The following is a 20,476-nucleotide window of genomic DNA, read 5'->3' on the forward strand; positions in this document are numbered from 1 at the left end:
ACAATTTACATTAGAAATCAGCGTAACGTACAATATTGCTGCACGAAATTATTATCGGTATCTCCAATCATCCCCTAATTGTGTCACTGTGGTTATCGTATCAAATCATAACACGAGTCTGATTGAATTTGAAACTCCAGCAATTTGGGAGCGAAATTAATATTCATTTCCCAATAAATACTTCGATTGAACGATCCACTCCGAGCGTATTATATTGTGTTGAACAAACAATCACTTAAAGTCAGCCTGGAAAGTGGAACTCTTGATACAATCTTAATTATTATTTTGTTCAACAAACAATGGGGACCCGAAAACCTATTTGAGTTTGCTATTACGTATGAAGTTTGCCAACAAACTTTTCGGGTTTCTCTTATCTGAGTAAACTTTACGCTTCTACTGTCGACTCTATTATTATATGCAGAGGATTTTATACCTACTTGCCAACGACGAGGACATCTTTGATTTCAAATATTGGTTAATAGATTATTGATTTCGTGATATTCTCGCTGTAACTTTAGTAATAATAATAATAATTTATTTGTTTCAGACAATTTGTCAATATAAAAACACGGTTTACAACACATTCTAATATAACTAAAACAGATTTTGTTCTTATGACTAGTTGCTAGACAAGTGGACTGTCATTTCTTTGTGCTATAGCACTTAGGATACTGTTACCGCTCCCCCGCACTCTGCCCAAAAGAGAGGCTGACTTTTTGCGCCAGATTGCATTGAAGCCGTATGTGCGTGCCTCGGCGTAATGACTGTGCTTCAGGAGCTTGTTATGTTTTTCAATGATTTTTATAAATGCTTCATATATTTATATCATCCTGTTACAGGTAGCAGGATAGTTTTGTGATATATTTATTAAATCAAATAAAATTATATAATATTTATTATAACAATGGAACGAAGCATGAAGTTTGTTGTCCCATTTCTAAATCAGTAGGTGCTTGGCAGATATTATGGTACTTTGATGCCATTTCGGCTTTAGGCTTCATTTCCACCAGGTATATTTCAGAATGCAATGCTACGAATGAAAATGATTTTTATCTAGAGAGTAGAGTTCTCGAACTTTACGCAAAACGTAAAGTTTGCAGCAAAAACAAATGCCAATACCAATATTTCTGATAAAATAATCCTGATAAAGGTCAAAATTATGTCCATTTCACTATACTTATGACTCGAGAATGATCCTCCGTTGTGTAGGCGCAGCTTTATTTATTGTGGTCAAACAAGAAGTGACGACAAAAGACAGTCGATAAAACAACTGACTCACACCTCACACACACAGGTCATACTAGTCACATGTTACGTAGACACACAGGGGTATAATCGTGACAGTTCTGACATTGCAAAAAAGAGACGCTTAGCTACATTAAGCGTAAGAAAGAAACGTTAAGCTGTAAATGTTTTTTGTCCTTTTTGCTGTGGCGCCTGTTTACGTCAGTTCTCTGTGCCAAACAATGAAACAAATGAAAAATCTGTGCCAAACAAAGGCTGACAGTTACAACAAAATTTTCTAAATGCTATTTATTTTCGATTTGCTAGTGATTTGTGGGTGTTTATTAAGTTTATTAGACTATTATCATCACTTAACGAGTGTGTGACATGGGTGGGTGGATTTTGTTCGGTTGTTTAGAGCATATTGAACGAAAACACGATGGAATGATGGATGAGATATATTTTCACATGTAAGTAGATACTATCAAGTTTAACAAGCTTACATTCATCATAGTACTATCTATTGGCTCGATTTTAATATAAAACGATACTAATTTTAATACTGTAAGGTCTTTTAGTATCAGTTTTAAGTAAAAATTACGAGGTACCATATCATAACAAATCACATGGTGTTGCAAGTTATTGAAAATTTATTTTACCCACAAATATTATAGTATGCAAAGAAAATACTAGAAATTGTAACGGACTCGGGTTGGGTTTACAAATGGGGCGCACGAATTCGGTTTTTGTGAAGATTGTATTTTGTAGAAGTCATTCTCCTGTTTCAAATGAGGTGCCTCTCATTGTGAGGAAACGTTCGTTTCGTTTTTTTCTTCTATGTGTGATTTCTTCTGTATAATATAAAGTTTATTGTATTGATACGAAATACGTGTTTCCTTTAAAAAAAACCCCATCACATATTTGGCCCACGATTATAATGCTCATGCTCATCCATTTATCTCTTTCATAGGTTTCCGACAGAAAAAAAAATATCAAGAAAATGGATAGACATTACCGGTCGCACAAATTGGGAACCAAGGAAACATACAAAAATTGTGTTCGGCACATTTTGAAGAGGATTGTTTCGATTGGACGAAGACAATGAATTATACAATCCACTCAGTTTGTGTATATTAAATAATTATATTGAAATCAAATAAGTATGAGTAAAGTTTTTTTTCTTATATCGTCGGTTGACAGGAAAAACTCAATAAGGCAGATTTTTCAATATTCAGATAAATGTTATCTTGGTAATACAAACATTGAGAAACATTGAGACGCAACAGCATCAAAATTATTTCCTAGCAAAACTTTTGTCTGGCTATTGAAAAATTAGCCTTTAGTGTCTTTTTCCTATCAACCGACGATATACTCAAGTTTTGTTTTTGTTATTATGATAAGTTAAATTTCCCCATATTTAGGTTTTATTTTTTTGTCGGCAACATCTATGGTTTGAGTGAGAAAGAGAATAGTGCACACGGCGATTGCGAATCTATTTGTAGTTGATCTGAGCGTAGACATAACTATCAGTTGATTCAGTAAAATCGTACCGTAATTACTATTGCTAGCAAACACTTTGTTTACAACACATCAAAGGTAATGTTATCATACGTCAATGGTTTGTGAAATGCACAAATTGTACGCAATAAAAACAACAAAAAATAATCCTTAACTAATGTGATCACCACGTGACTATAAGTCCGATGGTGTTGTTAAAGCGTCAGAGGCCTGGTTTCTCAAATGAGTAATATATGTACTATAATAAACATGCATTTAAGGGGTCTGGCGTGAAGATTAAAAAAAATATACAAGAAAATGATTTTGCTAAATGAATAAGCCAAAGCATCATAATAAGAATCCAATAAACATTTTGGTGTATAGTTGAAATATAATGTATAATTGGTAATTTAGTTGTAAGTTCTTCTGTGATAATTTTCCTATTAAATTTGTTTCACTAATAAATAAAATAAAATTAATAAGCTTTACACTTTAACAACCAATGTATGTGTTTTATGTATAAAATACGGTACTTATATACGTATATAATTGCCTACACAACATTCTACTGATATTTTCTCTAATTGTTATGTCAGACAGAGACGAATCAAATTACAAGAAACATTTCTCGCTAACTACATAATATTATAGATTAATTAGCGCGTTGATGTATGAAAGTAGCTCTCTGTGTGACATCAATACAATAACATGAAGTGTACAAGCACAGACAGACTGACATATCATCAATATCCCAAAGGCATTTGTTCATGACAGTGACAAAGGTCTTCAGAAATCAACCCATAATCAGATTTGCCATATTATTATAGATTTCGTACCTTCAAGGGAATATCAAACAATGCGAGAGCCCGCCATTGACTGGTATGAGTTGTAACGTTGCACTTGTGCTGGTACTTAAATTAAATAAATAATTACAATTTTAGAACACAATTATTTAATATTGTTATTTTTTTATCTAAATTAACCTAAAATTATGTATTTAATCAATTATTTACAATACATTACTATTCCCTTATAATAGTAGGTATTCATGAAATGAATTTAATAAAAATATAATTATTATTTACAAGTAAATTACTATTCCCTTATAATAGTATTTACAAATCTTATTTTAATTACCAGTAAAGTACTATTCATTTATAATAGTATTTACAAATAAATATTATAAAATGTAAAACAGTCAATCAATATCATTCTTAATAATTTAATACATGTAACGAAACGCTCTGCTAACGGTACCGAATAAAAAGATAACCGCGCATCGCTCGCGCCCGGCTACCCTCGCATTGTCAAATATTAGTAGGAGACTCCACGACTCCGCGACGTGACATTCCAACCGCCACCGACGCAACAACTGGTCGAGCTCTGATTTTTATAAATCCTCGTTTAAATAGTGGATAATATATTTATTTTATTTGCCTGAGTGCTGCAATAAACTTATAAGTGATAATTACATAGTACTAAATAATACCTAGTTATTCAATGCAGGAGAAACCCCTAAATTTGGGTAAGTGGTGAACAGTATTTTTAGGTGGCTTTTAAGTTAGTTAATATTATAATTCATTGAGACCTAATCATTGTAAATCATTTAGCTGCATATTTTATCAATGTATCATCATCATTCCATAATAAATCCATTGCATGGTCGGGTTATCTAGTATTTTTTTAATTATTATGAATTGACCGTTATTTGTTTAATTTTTTAATAGGTACCTTCGTTTCATGAATCACGTACACATTGTAAACTCCGTATCTGGTTTGATCACCACGACACTACCTACTTATTTTCTACCGCATTCCTTAGGTACATTGTCGTGGTGATCCAATAAAATTGCCGTGTAACTTATACGTGCATGGATTTGCAGGGAACTACGTTCGGGCTAAATCCCTAACCGTCGGTCGGCCGACCAAGAAGAATATATACCTGCTAATCGCCCCCGTGAAGAAGGTCATCCCAGCACAAATCCCACGTACACACGGCTGGAGATACCCGACGTTATTTCGAGGGAAGTGCGGTCAGGTGTTAGATTTGACGGAATCGAACTTATTTGGCCCGGTATTTTTTAAATTAATAAACTTATTTTTTTTTAACTGGACTCTGCTTCGCCTACTTATTTCACCTACACTAAAATCCTTAGGTCTAGGCAGGTTACGTCACAGAGTGGATGTCTATAGTTATTATATTCATGAAGACATTGTAATTCGTATAAGCAGGAGTAAATTATTCAAATAATATTTTTCTCGTTACCATTTCGTTACTTTGTGAGGATGTGTCAAATACTGTACGTTAAAACTTTTTTTTGTTTAGTGACTAATTCTTACGAATGTTTACCGCTAAAGATATATTATACAATGTAAAAAACATTTATTGCCTAATACTTAGGTATTTTTACACGATTATAATGTTTATAATTCTACACTATCCTTGAGTGTTATATGCTACTTATAAAAATAATATTGCCCGTGGGAATTCCGGAAAACCTTATAAGATCGGTGCGAAGCTAGCGCGGAAAAGCGAACGCACAATAACACTATACTACAATATTAATGAATTTGTAGCAGTGTATATTTACAGAATGTTTAGCTTTAGACGGTTAGAAGCTGACTTGTGTGTTTAATTATATAATGTATCCTAAATCCAAAATAATTATGTGATGTATGAGCTGATAAGAGTCCGCGCCACCACTGAACCCCGATAGCCGCGTAGCTGTACTCATATAACTAAATGTCAGATAGTATGATAGGGCAGGTTAGCTCCTGATTTTTCCGAAAGACTTCAGTGGTAGCGCTTACTCTAGTTCACAGCTATAACGCAAAAAAACGAATAAGAACGTACTCCTGTACTACTAGTGCAAAAAACCCTTTCCCCCTCAGAGAACGCGTCGCGTCTCTGCATGGACGGCGAGTGGTTCAACCACAGCGACTTCGCGAACTGCACCGAGCGGATCGCGAACGTGTCGCCCACTGACGTCACCAGCCTGATCTACCTCGGCGGGTACTCGCTCAGCCTCGCCGTGCTGTCGCTCGCCGTACTAGTGTTCCTTTACTTCAAGTGAGTGCCTTCATTCCACCCTGTATACTGTGTGGTTCTACTGCAGCACTGAGCGGATTATGGACGTGTCGCCCACTGACGTCACCAGCCTCATCTACCTCGGCGGGTACTCGCTCAGCCTCGCCGTGCTGTCGCTCGCCGTACTAGTGTTCCTTTACTTCAAGTGAGTGCTTTCATTCCACCCTGTATACTGTGTGGTTCCACTGACGTCACCAGCCTCATGTACCTCGGTGGCCAAAATATAGGTACTTATATGCATAAATAAAACCATAAATAATATAATCCAGTGTGCGTTGCAGTGATCCACTAGTTCCAAGTAAAAAACGCGGCCTACTTAAACTTTCCAAGATGGCGGGTGAAAGAAAGAAAATTATTTAAATCTAAACTGTAGAGTTAGACGATAACGACGCGGATTACTGCAGCCCACTGAGTCTCGCTGAATAATAATGGCTAACAATTTTAATAATAGGAAAAAATACTCGTCCATTGTGCTTTTCTCCACTCTGAAAAGAAAATCTTACGCTTTCTCCTGTTTCGACTTTCAATGGTGCAAGAAATCTTTGAGTAGTTACGCGGAATTTTTACTCCATTTCTTCTATTGTTACTTTATTATTCTGTATTTTATGTTTTGAAATAGGAATTTAATATATCAAGCCCACATACGGTAAGTACTTTAAATAGCATACTTAAGTAATTAAAATTTCATAGAGTGGTATCGAATCTAAAGGTTAAAATTCAAAGTATTATACACGCAGCTGTAGGTAGTAAGTGGTTTCCCGTGTTTCATTAAAATGGGTGCATTTAACCTTTTCACCAGTTTAATTCACGCTATTAATTACCTTTACTTGTCACGGATTTAAAACATTACACATAGTGATACGTAGTGTTGAATGCTAAAGTACCAGCCACATAAGTCTGACCACACACTATCCTTTACAGTGCCTTGGGGTCTGCTCTGAATAATGTACCGGCTTTTCTAGATCCGCAATTGAAATAATACCTTCTGGCCAACCACACTCGTGTCCAGTAAACCATGTACAAATTTAAATATTTCTATTTGACTTAGAAAAACCTTTCGAATACGGACATTATAGGTACACAGGTACTTTTTGTTGCTGAAATAATCTACAAGCGAGACATAATAATATGGAAACGGCCCATAGCGAATAGTATCTAGAATCTTTTTTTCTGGGTGGATTCCCCCACATATGGGGGTTTTTCTCGATGAAATTACTCGTAGAGTCCACCCTTAAAGTTTGTCGGGTCCGAAAAACAACACACTGTATACTAAAAATCTTTTGTATAAGGAAGGAGTATTCCACTATTCATATTATAGCACAGCATAGATGAACTACTGCGTTTAATAACACATAATACCATGCAGAGTAATAAGAATTTAATTAATTAGTGCAACATTAGAAAAACAAAATGAAGAGGATATCATAAAAATATTACTATGAAAATTAACTTTTCCAAGCGCCGTGGCCTTTAGCTTTATTTTGAAAGCTTTGAAAGTTATGTTTTATTCATCCTTACCTCCAACACAATCCGGTATGAATACTTTGAATTCCATTGTTAGACCTAAATTCAGAGCCATAGAACAATATGCCTGCGTTCATTTCATTTTAGTTCTCTCGTACCGAGCATGCGGGTCTCAGAATATGAATTTGACGGTATTCTGTTTTCATGGGAACTTGACCAACCCACTCTTTGTATTCATATACTATATATAAAGGAAATATAGTAAATAAGGTATGTATACCTAAGCAGTATCGATATTGCGTGCGGTTGCTATATTAAGTCAATAATGATCTCACAACTCTCAATTTTTCGCACCGAATCCATCTTCTCTCGTGTTGCATAAAATAGGGTATTCCACGCTACTAATAGGTACATTTATTATATAGTAATAAGGCGATATTACGTATATTATTTTATTTTATAGTTGTACGTTATGCATTTCTTTATTGAATGGTTCAAATTAAGCGTTTTTTGCGACATAAACTATTATTTTGAATTTTAACATATAGATGTAGATATCTTCTACGTCATAGGTTTAACTCGATTTCCCCAAATGCTCCGGCGGTAGTGGATCTTAACAGACAGGTGAACAGACGGACAGACGGCAGACTACAAAGTAATGCAATCTCGTTTTTACTTCTAACACACAGAACCCCAGAGAATATTTTATGACTCAATTGCGTCTTGAATGACAATAAACCCTAAATTGCAAACGTTAAAATTTCGAATGAAACAGATTTGATCCACCAATGATTTGGGCCACAGAGGAGAAAGTAGATTGGTTTTTAATTGTCTCAACACTATTACCAATTTACGTATTACCAAATTTTAAAACTTAAACAGAATAGGGCTAGCTAAAAACAGAGTCTCACAACGCTAAATATGCAACAGGTACTTAAAAGATGGTAGTAATTTTTTCTTTAATAGTAAATTAATTGTAGAGCAATATCATTAATTTGAATGTTCTTATTTTCAGAGACCTCCGATGTTTAAGAAATACAATACACACCAATCTGATGACAACGTATATTCTGTCTGCGTGTAGTTGGATACTCAATTTAGCTTTACAAGTGAGTATCCGATGACTTTTATAAACTTGTGTAAGTAGATAATGAGACATACACTCGCAAGCAAAGAAAAAGTGCCAGCTACATACAGCCAAAGAACTAACCTACTAAAAGGCCATCTGCCATTCGAAAAAATTGTGTACCTACTTGGAATCAAAAATTTGTGAATGCAACTTTTTCATCGCTCGCTAGTGTAATAATATTATGGGTCTCTCATAAAAAGGCCACACAATCACAAAACACTCTGTCCTCGACATTCTTCATTTACTCTAAAGACCTGTCTAAAATTTTCTTTCTTAAATGTCTGTCACTTTATATCCGTATCTGGGAATGCAGCAACAGATTATGGTCATAAATGGTCAAACTTAGTCTAAAGTTCCGCCGTGCAACTCAGCGTAAGCTAGTGAGTTCAACGATCGAAGGATGTATCTAAAGCTGGATACAGACCGGCCCAACGAACGCCCAACGAACGCCCAACGATGGATATTTATCATACATAATACAGGGCAGATTTCAGCAACGAAGGTCAACGAAACCCGGTCTGTACGCAGCTTAATCTAACTGTTTATTTATAGGTAGAATAAATTGACTTTCATTGTAGATTTGATTACTAACAGTTACTTTATTACAGTATATGTGAATATAGAAAATACATCTGCGAAAGCGTTTTCTAACCAAGGCAAATACGGTATAATATAGAAAAAAGAAATGGAACACAATATTATTATTATACCTTCATGCTATATTGTTTTAAACACATAAAAGTTGGCACATGTACTGTGAAGTTTTAAAAGTAACGCATTGCTATTGATTGGTACGAATAAAAACCATTTTACACCTCAATAAGCTCAGTTATATAAAAAAATATATTAAGTAAAAGGAGAATGCCCATTTCTCTAAGGCGCTATGACCCGCCAGAGCAGCCATTGATGAAACATAATATACTGATGTGTAGCCCATGACTACAGTATATCCTACTGTAAATTTTATTATTATGAGGCATGGGAGAACGAAGATATTATAGGGGCTGAAAGATCAAGTCTTTGTACTGACTAGATATTTCCCTCATACTAAGTAATTTTTTTAAACGTGGTTTAGATTTTTTTAAATATTTTTCCCTCATATAGAACACTTTTATCACTGAATAAAAATAGGTTTCGTTAGTGGCTGCAAAGCGGGTCAGATTTGGCCATTCTCATTTACTATGGGGATTATTTTAATTATTATTCTGATCATGATCACTTTGTTTCAGAACATGTCCGAGGAGGCCCAGACGGACCAGCCCTCGTGCATGATACTAGTTATTTGTATGCATTACTTCTATTTAACTAACTTCTTCTGGATGCTCGTTGAGGGTAAGTTGTTTATGGTTAAGGTGAAGTGTACGGCCAACGAGATATCATCATCATCAGCCTATAGCAGTCCACTGCTGGACGTAGGCCTCTCCCAAAGCATGCCACTGGATGCAATCTTTAGCTTTCCGCATCCTATCATATCCAGCCACCTTTCGCAAGTCGACACCCCATCTAGCCGGAGGGCGTCCTACACTACGTTGACGAGATAACGGGATATATGAAAATCAACTCAGCTGTATAACAAGATGATGTGTATTTTTGTGATGATTAACTTTAGACCTTTACATTATCACATAATTGAACTAAGTACCTACAGGGGGGTTAAGCCAACATACAATCAGCAGTAAAATGAAACGACGACTTTCTTTTAAACTAAGTTACAAGACTCGGCTTTCATAATAGCAGTAATCTCAGTTGAAATTAATTTAGAATTACATTACGCATGAGTAATATTCCTTTCATAACAAAAAGAAATTGTACAAAGTTAATTAGGGCGTAATGGCTCTTTACATTTTTTACTTTAATCGATTTTTGTTCTGTTCTTATAAATCATGAGACATTTATAGTCTTTGTTCCATTCCAAACGACTATAATAACAATAGTAATGCTATTAATACCTATTAACATTAATTCAATACAAAATATACAATGCTTTTAAATTGCTCTTTTATGAATTTATCGGTCTGACAAAGAATGTGTTCGTATATTTCTCGTGTAGTTACTGAATTTTACAAAATTATAGTTAGTATTTTAAAACAAACATAAGATGACGCTATCTGTAAGTTTCACACCTGAGAATATGGAATGCAATGTTGTGATTTACTGCATTTTCGTTGAGTATACCTAGGTACTTAACTGAAGTTCAGGTAGAGGCTCTACTCTTGTACTCCCTATTTTTGTGTGTCTGTATAATAAATCTTATTATAATATGCTAAAGGAAATTAAGATTTAGAGTATCAAAGAAGCGCTAAAATGTAGACTTCATTAAGAGTACTCGTGTATTTTTTGACAAAATCAATTTCAGCTGTTATATTTTTATATGTATATAAGTACAATGTTATTTCATAATGGATATAAAACGGAAGTCTTTGCTACGCCCACTAAATATTTCAAACATGGGCTCTAAGAAACCTTATAAATAAGGGAAACTGTAAATAAATCTAAATGAATGGTAGACGGAAACCGAATCTGGACGTAGAAACGGGATAACAATATCCGTATTTTCTATACTAAATCGTATTTTCGACTGAAATCGTCCTTTACAAATTGTAATTTATGTCGAATGGCACGGATTTATAGATATAGGCTACACAATTCTACGACAATTCAGAAAACCACAACGATGCATTCTGTTCTTAAATGGGGCTTAATTTGGCTTTCTCGGGTGAGAAACTCGGCTTCAAAGTGACAAATTAGAGATTCTAATGCTATTCAAACTATCATAGCTTGTATGATTTGATAGCTCTCCAGTCCACAGCTGAATCAACTTTGGATCGTATTTAGGGTATCCTGTGGCCGTACCACGTATAATTTTAACAGTTGTCGATAGGTTATGCGATAGACGAGGCGGTTCACCAGGATTACAACGTGAAACGTGAAAGTTTGTAATGTAAAAGGCTGATCCATTTTCTATGGAATTTGACATGTAGGATGCTAACATCCTATATAAACAAATTGTCTCTGTGGTCTAGTGGTAGAAGCTTCGCTTCAAGACCCAGAGGTCTCGGGTTCGATTCCCGGGTGGGACCATCAATTTGTGTTTCTAAATTGTGGTTCTAAGTTTGGTTAGGACATAGAAGGCTGATCACCTGATGTCTGAAACAGTGAAACGATCCATGCTGTTGGATGGGCATGTAAAGCAGTCGGTCCTGCGCCTAGCTCTCTACAGTCGTGTCGGTCAATCCGTCCCATTGGGCTATGAGAGTGATGGAACAGAGAGTGCTCCTGTGTACTGCGCACACACTTGGGCACTATAATCTACTCCTGCGTAGATGTCTGATCTCAATTGAGATTGGCCGCCGTGGCCGAAATTCGGCTAGGAGGACATTATTATTATATAAATGCTTTATGTCCCGGAATTCCTACGGAAAACCTTTTAAAGCGAAGCGAAGCTCGCGAGAAAATGTAATATCCAATCAGTAGGTATCCAATATATGTAATTCCGAATAACAGCCTGACACTTGAATACATTAATAGCGACAAATCCGTGGGGGCTCACGCACTATAATCCAAATTAGTTAACGCAATTAATATGGATTATTTGAATATTCGCTGAGGGCATTGTGAGGGCAAAGCGCGTGGGTATTTGCTCCATAACTTTGGATTACTTGCTACTTTGTTTGTGAAGTGAACAGCCAGAGCCAATGTCAATATCTATAATAAAACAGTAGGAACCAGAATAGTGTCTGCTCATGGAAAATGTAGTTGGTATCAGGAAAACTACGCCCTCGATTTCTATCGCAATCGGAAAAATAATATTATAAAAGTCGACTGGGTGTCACTGAACTCCCTATACCAAAAATTCACGTGAAAGAGATAGCGTTCACTGTAGGTTGTACCAAGCTAAAGCTACTAGAAATACAATCACAGAAAACAATACATATTAAACGTAAAGAAAAATATTTTTTCAAAGTCGTGCAGAGCAGGTGTTACGAAAAACTAAGCACTCTTGTTACGAAAAACTCTTGTGATATATGCAATGAGCGTACCGATTGCAAGTCCATTCATGTTTTGTCTAGAGTAACCCTGCAGAAGCGGCAACAAATAAGAGATTCATATGCCGATTGGATACTCATATTTTTTATTTATTTCAGGTCTTTATCTCTACATGCTGGTTGTGGAAACCTTCACAGCTGAAAACATAAAGCTGAAAGTCTACACGACGATAGGATGGGGTGAGTTTGCCTTTTCGTATTTATTTGAATATATCTTGTATGTTGGTAGAATTATTATACTTTCAGGGACGTGTTTACATAGACAATTTGTTTTGTAAGTCGATGCTTTTGTGTTTACAAAAAGTTCGAAGTTCTATTTACGTTACTATCATAATAAATGTTAATATTTATGTTAATATTTACGTCTACAACTTCTAACTTAATAAGTAATAATAGCTTCAATTTCAAAATGTACATTGCATAATTTAATCACACCGTCCAAAGTTCTTATTTTTGTAATAGATAAATCTACGTAGTTACCTAGTTAGCAATATCAATTCTCGCTCTCTCTTCACGATTCCAAGGAAACAAAAGCTTAAACTCTGAATCACTGCAGACGCTGTCACAAACAGCTCAATGCGTGCAGCCCTCGATACAAAGCAGGAGGTCACTCTTGCTTATCAAAAAACAAACGAACAACAGCTGTCATACAATCGGTACGTCCGGAGTAAGGGTCGTGGTTAGTCGCAGCGCTACAAAACCTCGTTTCTCTTTAGCTAGAGCGACCCCCTGAAGCTCATTCTCAATTTCCTCCACGACCCTGGGGTCGTCGGCGGTCGCAACTGCGTTACCCGGGCACACCCGGATCCACCCGGCTCTACCCGGCTCTGCGGTTCTGACCTCTTTGCTTGTGTTGTATCCGATTAGGTATCCGGTCGCTTTGCTTCAACTGCATGCTGTTGAACCTTCGTGGAGATTACAGTTCGTAGAAGTGAAATTGTGTTAGTTTGAAGGCGATCCTTTGGGAGACGTTATTGCTCCTCTTACTTAGTATTATTTTATCTTTACTAAATTTTAAACCTAAATTTTAACACTTATAATATGGGTACCTTCCGTTCCCAATTATTAAAAATACAAAATCATTTGTTGTCATTGAGACAATATCACAACAGGGGCAAAAAAACCCTCGCTATCAGGATAACCGGAAATATTGTGATAATAATACTGAGTCCTTTCTACCTGTTCTTCAAAGCAGCTGCCTCATGCACAACACAGGATTTTTCTTGTAAATTTTTCCTCCTTATGACAAATATAGATTTATTTACCTAATTTTGGCAAGTATTTTTACGGTGATGTTAAATCGCTAAGTAAGCTAAGTTTTAATTGAGACAAAGCTAAGATTCTTAATTGTTAAAACACTTAGGTAATATTAGTAAGAAGTTTAAAATAATCTTGTTCCCAAATGTCTCACCATCACAAATTTCATATCCTGTAAAGCATACGTAATTGAAGTAGGTAATATTACTTAACAAAGCCCGAACCGCTTAATCTTACAGTAATAAGATAAATTAGCGAACCCTCTCACAGATGGTTAAGATAATTATTAGTATCATATATCAGTATATGTATAACACACATAGAACCCATACATCGTTTAAGTATAATATTATGTAAGTATATGAAACTGAAAAAAGCCGAAAATGAAATCAAGGCTGGCATAAAATGTTACTTCTTCCCGCTAATATTATAAATGTGATACACTTTCACATATTTCGGTATTTTTCTGTTTGTTTGTTCCTATATTTCACGTCGGAGCGGACAGAAGATTTCGGATGACTTTGTCTTGTATTATTTATAAGTTGTATGTTTTTTATACATTATTATAAGGCGGGCTAAAGAGTGTTTCTACTCTGCAATTCAAACAGGTGAATCTTTCAAGGTGAAATGAATCCTAGTCTAGTAAATGCAAAATATGAACGTATAAGATACAATATTATGGCTTCCTTTTGTCACTATTATTAAGAACGTTCATTCAAATCTGTCCTACTTACGATTTCAATAGGAAGCACTGTGTTAGGGAGGCTTTCAATTATATAATTGTATTACTTCAAAGGACTTATAACTTACTTATAGAGATGGGAAATTCATTTTAAATTATATGGTTTAATGTATTAATTAGACATGACTACATTACTCTCCGGGAAACATAAATAATTGTTCTACATAATTACAAAACTAATTATAACGTAGATATCGAATTGTGTGACTCCGGTACTTTTAACCAGGTATATCACATTATAGAAAGATAAATAACACAGCCGAAAGAAGTTGACGTAGGGTTATTCTGTTTTTTTTTCTTTCCAAAAGACGTTGAACTAAAATGGTTAAGAATGACTTTATGAGTACTACGGGCGTGCCGTTAGGCTCACCATTTTTTTACATAATCCTGTATATTTTAGAGGTAAAAATGTTGATTAACCAAAGCACCAATCGATTTTGTCACACAACGGACACACTAAACACGTACGCACTTCAAATTATTCCATTTCGATTTGCGTGATGGCTCTTCGGGCTCAAATCTGCTTCGGGCTGTTCCAATCAACCACCTATCAGTCACACTTATCTCGATTGTACTCATAATTCGTTTGCTCCACTACCCCGCGCCGTCATGCGCGCTAACCGAGTGGAAAGTCACGTGTTCACAATTTGGAGAGGGTCACTGTAGCTTTACCAAATACACTGCAAGGAAAAATCAACTTATAATATGTCGCCAATGAGAAAATCCACACCAAATGAATCCAATTTTTAAAAACATATATTTAGAATTTAATTAAAAATATTTACGTTTTAAGTTGGTATATTCTGATGCACTATTAAATATACTTACTTCAATATTTCAGACGGCTTCATTAGGCTCTAGTCTTTTCCGTTTAGGAGTAACTCGGTGCTATTGTCATTGGAACTTTTTACCCGACTGCCGAAGGAGGAGGGTAATGTTTTTCATTACTCGTGAGTGTACGTGGAGCGAGTTTTCATTAATCGTACCGATTGCATGACAGCTGCTGGAAAGTTCGTATTTCGTCAAGCAAGAGTAGCCTCCCATAGTGCTTAATAGCCCAGCTTATTATTGTGTGAGTTTCATGTTTGATCTGATAACGCACAGTAACATAGTGCGGAACAGTCGGTTTTGTGAGACTGCGTATGGGTTGACGGCGATTCCGATGGCGATTCCTTCACAGTGATGGCCGTACTGCTCTGGAATGCTCTTCCTGAGGAAATAAGACGTGCACCTTCTGTGGCTTCCTTCAAAGAAGGGGTCAAAAGGCACTACCTAAAGTCTCTGTCTTAGTTGAATATATTATTGCTGTATATCATGTATTATTCTGTGTAGGTATATGTATATAGTATTATATGGGTATATATATATTGTATTTATTTTCTTGCTTTGTTTGTTTATTTAGTATATGTAGTGTTTAAGTAGTGTATTATACTCTTGCACCACAACTACCTCTAATCCTATTTTTAATTTATATAACTCTCTTCCATCCAAAGGTTGTCTGGTAGAGATTGCTATAAGCAATAAGGCCGCCTTTTTGTACTGTTGTTATTTTTAAGTTTTATTTTTTATTGATTCTGTTTTTTTGGTGCAAATAAAGAGGATTGTATTGTATTGTATTGTATTGTATTGACTAGGAACTTGGTTATAATGTTTCCTACAAGTATACTCGTAGGAGATCAGATCATACAACACTTTAGACGAAACAAGGTCATAATTTCCGCAACTGTAATTTAAAACAAAAAAAAACTATTTTATATTTTTTTGCACGTAACTCAAATAACGTGTTCTTTTGTTCATCAGGAGCTCCAGCAGTGTTCATCACGGTGTGGGTGATCGCGAGGTGCTTCGTGAGCGTCGGACCGACCACCGGGCCTGATGAGGTAAGACAAACATAGTATGGTCTATACAGGATGTTCGTAAAGTAATATAGTAATCCAAGATGATGCCGGAGTAACGTATCAACAGCAGTTACTGACAGGCTAAGAAGAAGGTAGGATACTAATGGGGCAGACTTTGTCTTGATTTTAAACGCTATATCATCATCATCAGCCTATAATCATCCACTGCTGGACATAGACCTCTCCCAAGGAGCGCCACAACACTCGGTCCTCGGCCTGCCTCATCCAGCCACTACCGGCTACCCGTGAATGGTCAACAGTCCAGCAGTTATTTGAAAGTGACACCCTATTCTATTCTACCGGCCTTCCCCCAGCTGACGCTGCCGGGCGAGTCGAAGATGTGTCTGTGGATGCACGAGCACCAGGTGGACTGGATCCACAAGGCGCCGGCGCTGGCGGGGCTGGCAATCAACCTGTTCTTCTTAGTCCGGATTATGTGGGTATGTATAGTTACAGATAGATAGATTAGATAGAGTACACAAAGGAATAATAACAAATTTACATAATACGTTTTATCGCTTATAGCGATCTCTTCCAGTCAAACTCTGGGTAAACGGACTAAAAGAGATAGAAATAGGGTACAGTGTACTAACTAAAAGGAGTATACATACAGTTTACAGACATTGCAGCTTACAGCTGCCATAGAATAAACCCAAGCCCAAGATATTTTGTGACCGCACGTGTTAGGGTCAATTTATACTAGGACAGAGTCGAAGTAGTTACCGCAATAATGATTCAAATGAATGAATAGGTGGTTTGTTAATTTTACAGGGTATAGTATATAGCTACTGATTAAGCTAACTGTTCTGGGCTGGCTAACAAAACACTAATTAATTACTGCATGGTCCTATTATGTACAGATCACCTCAGTTATCTAAATAATAATTATAAACGCTTATCTCGTTACCTCAACAACCACTGGTTGCAAAATATTGCGGCTTATATATTGTTTGAATGGAAATTGCGGTTTCACCTTTCATGGAATTTACCAATTTTCCAATATGTGCCTATACGAGTATTGCTGAAAATAAACCCACGTTGGAAAAGATGATAACTTATGAACACAATGTGGGCTGGAATGCAGTGAGAAATTTTCTACTTTACAGAAAGTTATTTTTATTCATATTGAGTATCGATGCATGGGTACTCTGATCCTTTTCTATTGCTTTGGAATTCGGATTTTTTTAACATTTTACATAATAAAAAAGTATTTTTTTCGTATTTTTTTGGAACTTTGATTGTAGGTATTCCTTGAATATAGCTAATATCAAAACTAATTCTGAACTTAAAACATAAATTATAAATAGGTTTATTATAATCTAGGTGTGTTTGAAAGAAATTTAATAATATGTAAGGGCATGTCCTGCTTTGAGATTATGCAAAGGCGATTTATTTTCGGTAGCTAAAACTAAAGCATTTATGAAATTCATAGAACACAAGATCGACACCACTTTTGATTTAACCACTTTTAATTAACCCATTTTTAATTTGCCAACTTTAACTTAACCCCTTTTATCTTAACCACCTTCCACTTACTTACTACCCACTTCCAGGTGTTAATAACGAAGCTGCGCTCAGCCAACACTCTCGAGACGGAGCAGTACCGGAAGGCGACGAAGGCTCTGCTGGTGCTGATCCCGCTGCTCGGCATCACCAACCTGCTGGTGCTGTGCGGGCCCGCCGACCGCTCCTGGTTCGCCAACGCCTTCGACTACACCAGGGCCTGCATGCTGTCTACGCAGGTATGAGGTCATTATAGTAGCGACGAGATACATAGAGGTGTATTAGTATGAAATCGTCATAGAGCGCGCGCGCGCGCGATTAGCGAACGAAGCGCGACGAGCGAAGTATACATATAAACGCGCCTACACTAGCCGCGGTCTTTCGCGACCTTAGTGCGCTAAGGGGCTAAATCAGCAATAGCATGGAGTGTAAGACGCACTTTCCAAGACATTACATGAGGTCCGCCATGACGCCTTTGCTAACATGCGCGCCTGTATGCTGTCCACGCAGGTATGGAGCTAACCTAATTAGAAGCAGCAGCAGTTGAACTAAGTGGCCAGGTTACAACGGTCAGAAGAAACGTGTAGCGGTGGTCCGGTGGATGATATTGATAGTAACACAATATTTATAAATAAACCTTTGTCAGTATTGCAAACACAAATGAATTTTCCGGTTTTAATATTAAGCTTTTAAATAATTATTTCACCAGGGATACAATTAATATTCATGATAAATATTCGAGCTACCAGTAACATGTTTCCAATTACATACAAATAGGCTCAACAGAAAATATTTTACCGGTTTGAAAGTAAACATGGAATATAGCTCTATTTAATTTAACAAAATTACACACTACGTTGTTGAGCCCTGAACGATTATTGGCTTATGATGATGATGACCATGGTGTTAATGATGTCAAGCTATAGCTAAAATACTTACATAGTTAGTATAATAGTAGGTATATATGACTTTTCATAGTAGCATTCTAATGAAGAAGCTTTAATAAAGCATTCAAATGCAAATTTGCTATGAGAATTCGCGGAGCTTAGGTATTTAGTATTAACGAGTATTTGCCTTCCGTAGTTGCATTTCCATTTAGACTATTTATAGACGAGGTAAGTAACTTAGTTAGTAATGGAAACTGCCCCTTGATTCACTGTTGGTTGTTATTATAGTATTTGCTCGAAATGGGAAGTCGAGTTGGGAGGCCAGTTACTCAGAATATAGAAGCGAATAATGTTTGTTTTGGAATAAATGAAATGTTTGTCTATCTCTTGATTCAAGCATAACATTAATAAACTAACAATCTTAACTAAAAGTATTATACTTATACAGGTTTATAAATATGTACTGAAACTCCTTATTCAAATGTTACTTTTCTGTGTTTTTATCATACATAGGTCATATATTAAAGTCTTAGGTCGCACTATCACAATAAGAACCTGATACGGACCGGACTACAGGGTATTTCCAGCACTCGAAGGCAGAGCCGCTCAGTAAACAGATAGCAGCTCCCCGGGACCTGCACTCTCCAGAGTAAATATACCACCACTGTACTGATTCAGTGATATAAACGTTTTCAAAGCGATATTGAGATAGAATGCAGTTTAATCATACAAAGATTTATGAATATTGTAAATGTGTTATTTGTGTTGCTAACATTTTATTGCAATGATACGGTATATTTACTTATCGTTTAGTTACTAGGAGGCTGCATTTTTCTCCATAGTAATATAAATGTCTCCTAGCCGAATTTTTACCATAGTGCCGATGTTTTACAAGTGTGTGTGCATAGGAGCACTAGCTGTTCCATCACCTATGGCCAATATAACATAAATCTCTGCATCCTCGCACCGCACAACTCCAAAGCTCATCTCTTCTATCCTAATTCTCGTCAAGGATAATGAGTAACTGGATCCATATTCAAGTTACACAACAAGCAACCAGTAAATCCGCCAACAATGCATATTAAACAATGAAGTAATCACAATCGCTCTAGAATTGCCACATTGCATTGAATAGAGCGGCCAGTCATCCGCAAAAGTGTACTCGGTAGAGTGGGCGTGGGTATAGAGCTACAAATGGCAGAGCTTATTGTGTTGTGGACTGTGGACCGCGGCCCGCACTACTATAAGAATAGCGTTTTTTTATAGACTCGTTTTCATTCTACTTAGTTAAGTATTATTAATTTTATTTATTTAATTCTTCGTGAAGCTTTCATTACGATAATGTATTTGGATTCATTAATTTAACTTGAAAAATCCTTTCACGATTAAAGGATTCGCCATATTCTATTTATAGCCCAGTGTGCACCGCGAGTAGATTACTTTTAATGGTTTTAATGCGGGAGATTCGTTCCAGGTACCAAAAATTAAGTACCTAAACTCCTATAACAATACAATACAATACAATAATCTTTATTTGCACACCATAAAAAAACTTAAATCTAACTTAAATAACAGAGATGCACAAATGGCGGTCTTATCGCTAAAAGCGATCTCTTCCAGACAACCGTTGTAAGAAAAGAACTAAACATAGAAAAGGGCATTTACAAGGTGTATTTACAAATAATATTTTAAAAAGAAAAATACATATTCAAGTAACATTGATACTTACTAACTATTATTA

The 20,476-nt window shown here is 36.0% G+C and overlaps 1 protein-coding gene across 6 annotated transcripts in view; it reads left to right on the forward strand.

Moving 5' to 3' along the window:
• Positions 1 to 20,476, forward strand: part of LOC105390333 (diuretic hormone receptor) — a 111,864-nt gene that overhangs the window by 84,293 nt on the left and 7,095 nt on the right. For 4 of the 6 annotated variants that reach the window (XM_048627640.1, XM_048627644.1, XM_048627646.1 and 1 more), the window contains exons 4-10: positions 5,614 to 5,791; positions 8,289 to 8,382; positions 9,632 to 9,734; positions 12,548 to 12,628; positions 16,248 to 16,327; positions 16,660 to 16,785; positions 17,899 to 18,087. In XM_048627640.1, coding sequence (XP_048483597.1) covers positions 5,634 to 5,791; positions 8,289 to 8,382; positions 9,632 to 9,734; positions 12,548 to 12,628; positions 16,248 to 16,327; positions 16,660 to 16,785; positions 17,899 to 18,087 — 831 coding nt within the window. In that variant the 5' untranslated portion in view covers positions 5,614 to 5,633. Of the gene's footprint in view, positions 1 to 5,613; positions 5,792 to 5,842; positions 5,955 to 8,288; positions 8,383 to 9,631; positions 9,735 to 12,547; positions 12,629 to 16,247; positions 16,328 to 16,659; positions 16,786 to 17,898; positions 18,088 to 20,476 lie in introns of those variants that run through there. The other 2 variants (XM_048627642.1, XM_048627643.1) reach the window with 2 other exon arrangements.

This window comes from Plutella xylostella, chromosome 19 (assembly GCF_932276165.1).
Source record: "Plutella xylostella chromosome 19, ilPluXylo3.1, whole genome shotgun sequence".
Classification (NCBI taxonomy): domain Eukaryota; kingdom Metazoa; phylum Arthropoda; class Insecta; order Lepidoptera; family Plutellidae; genus Plutella; species Plutella xylostella.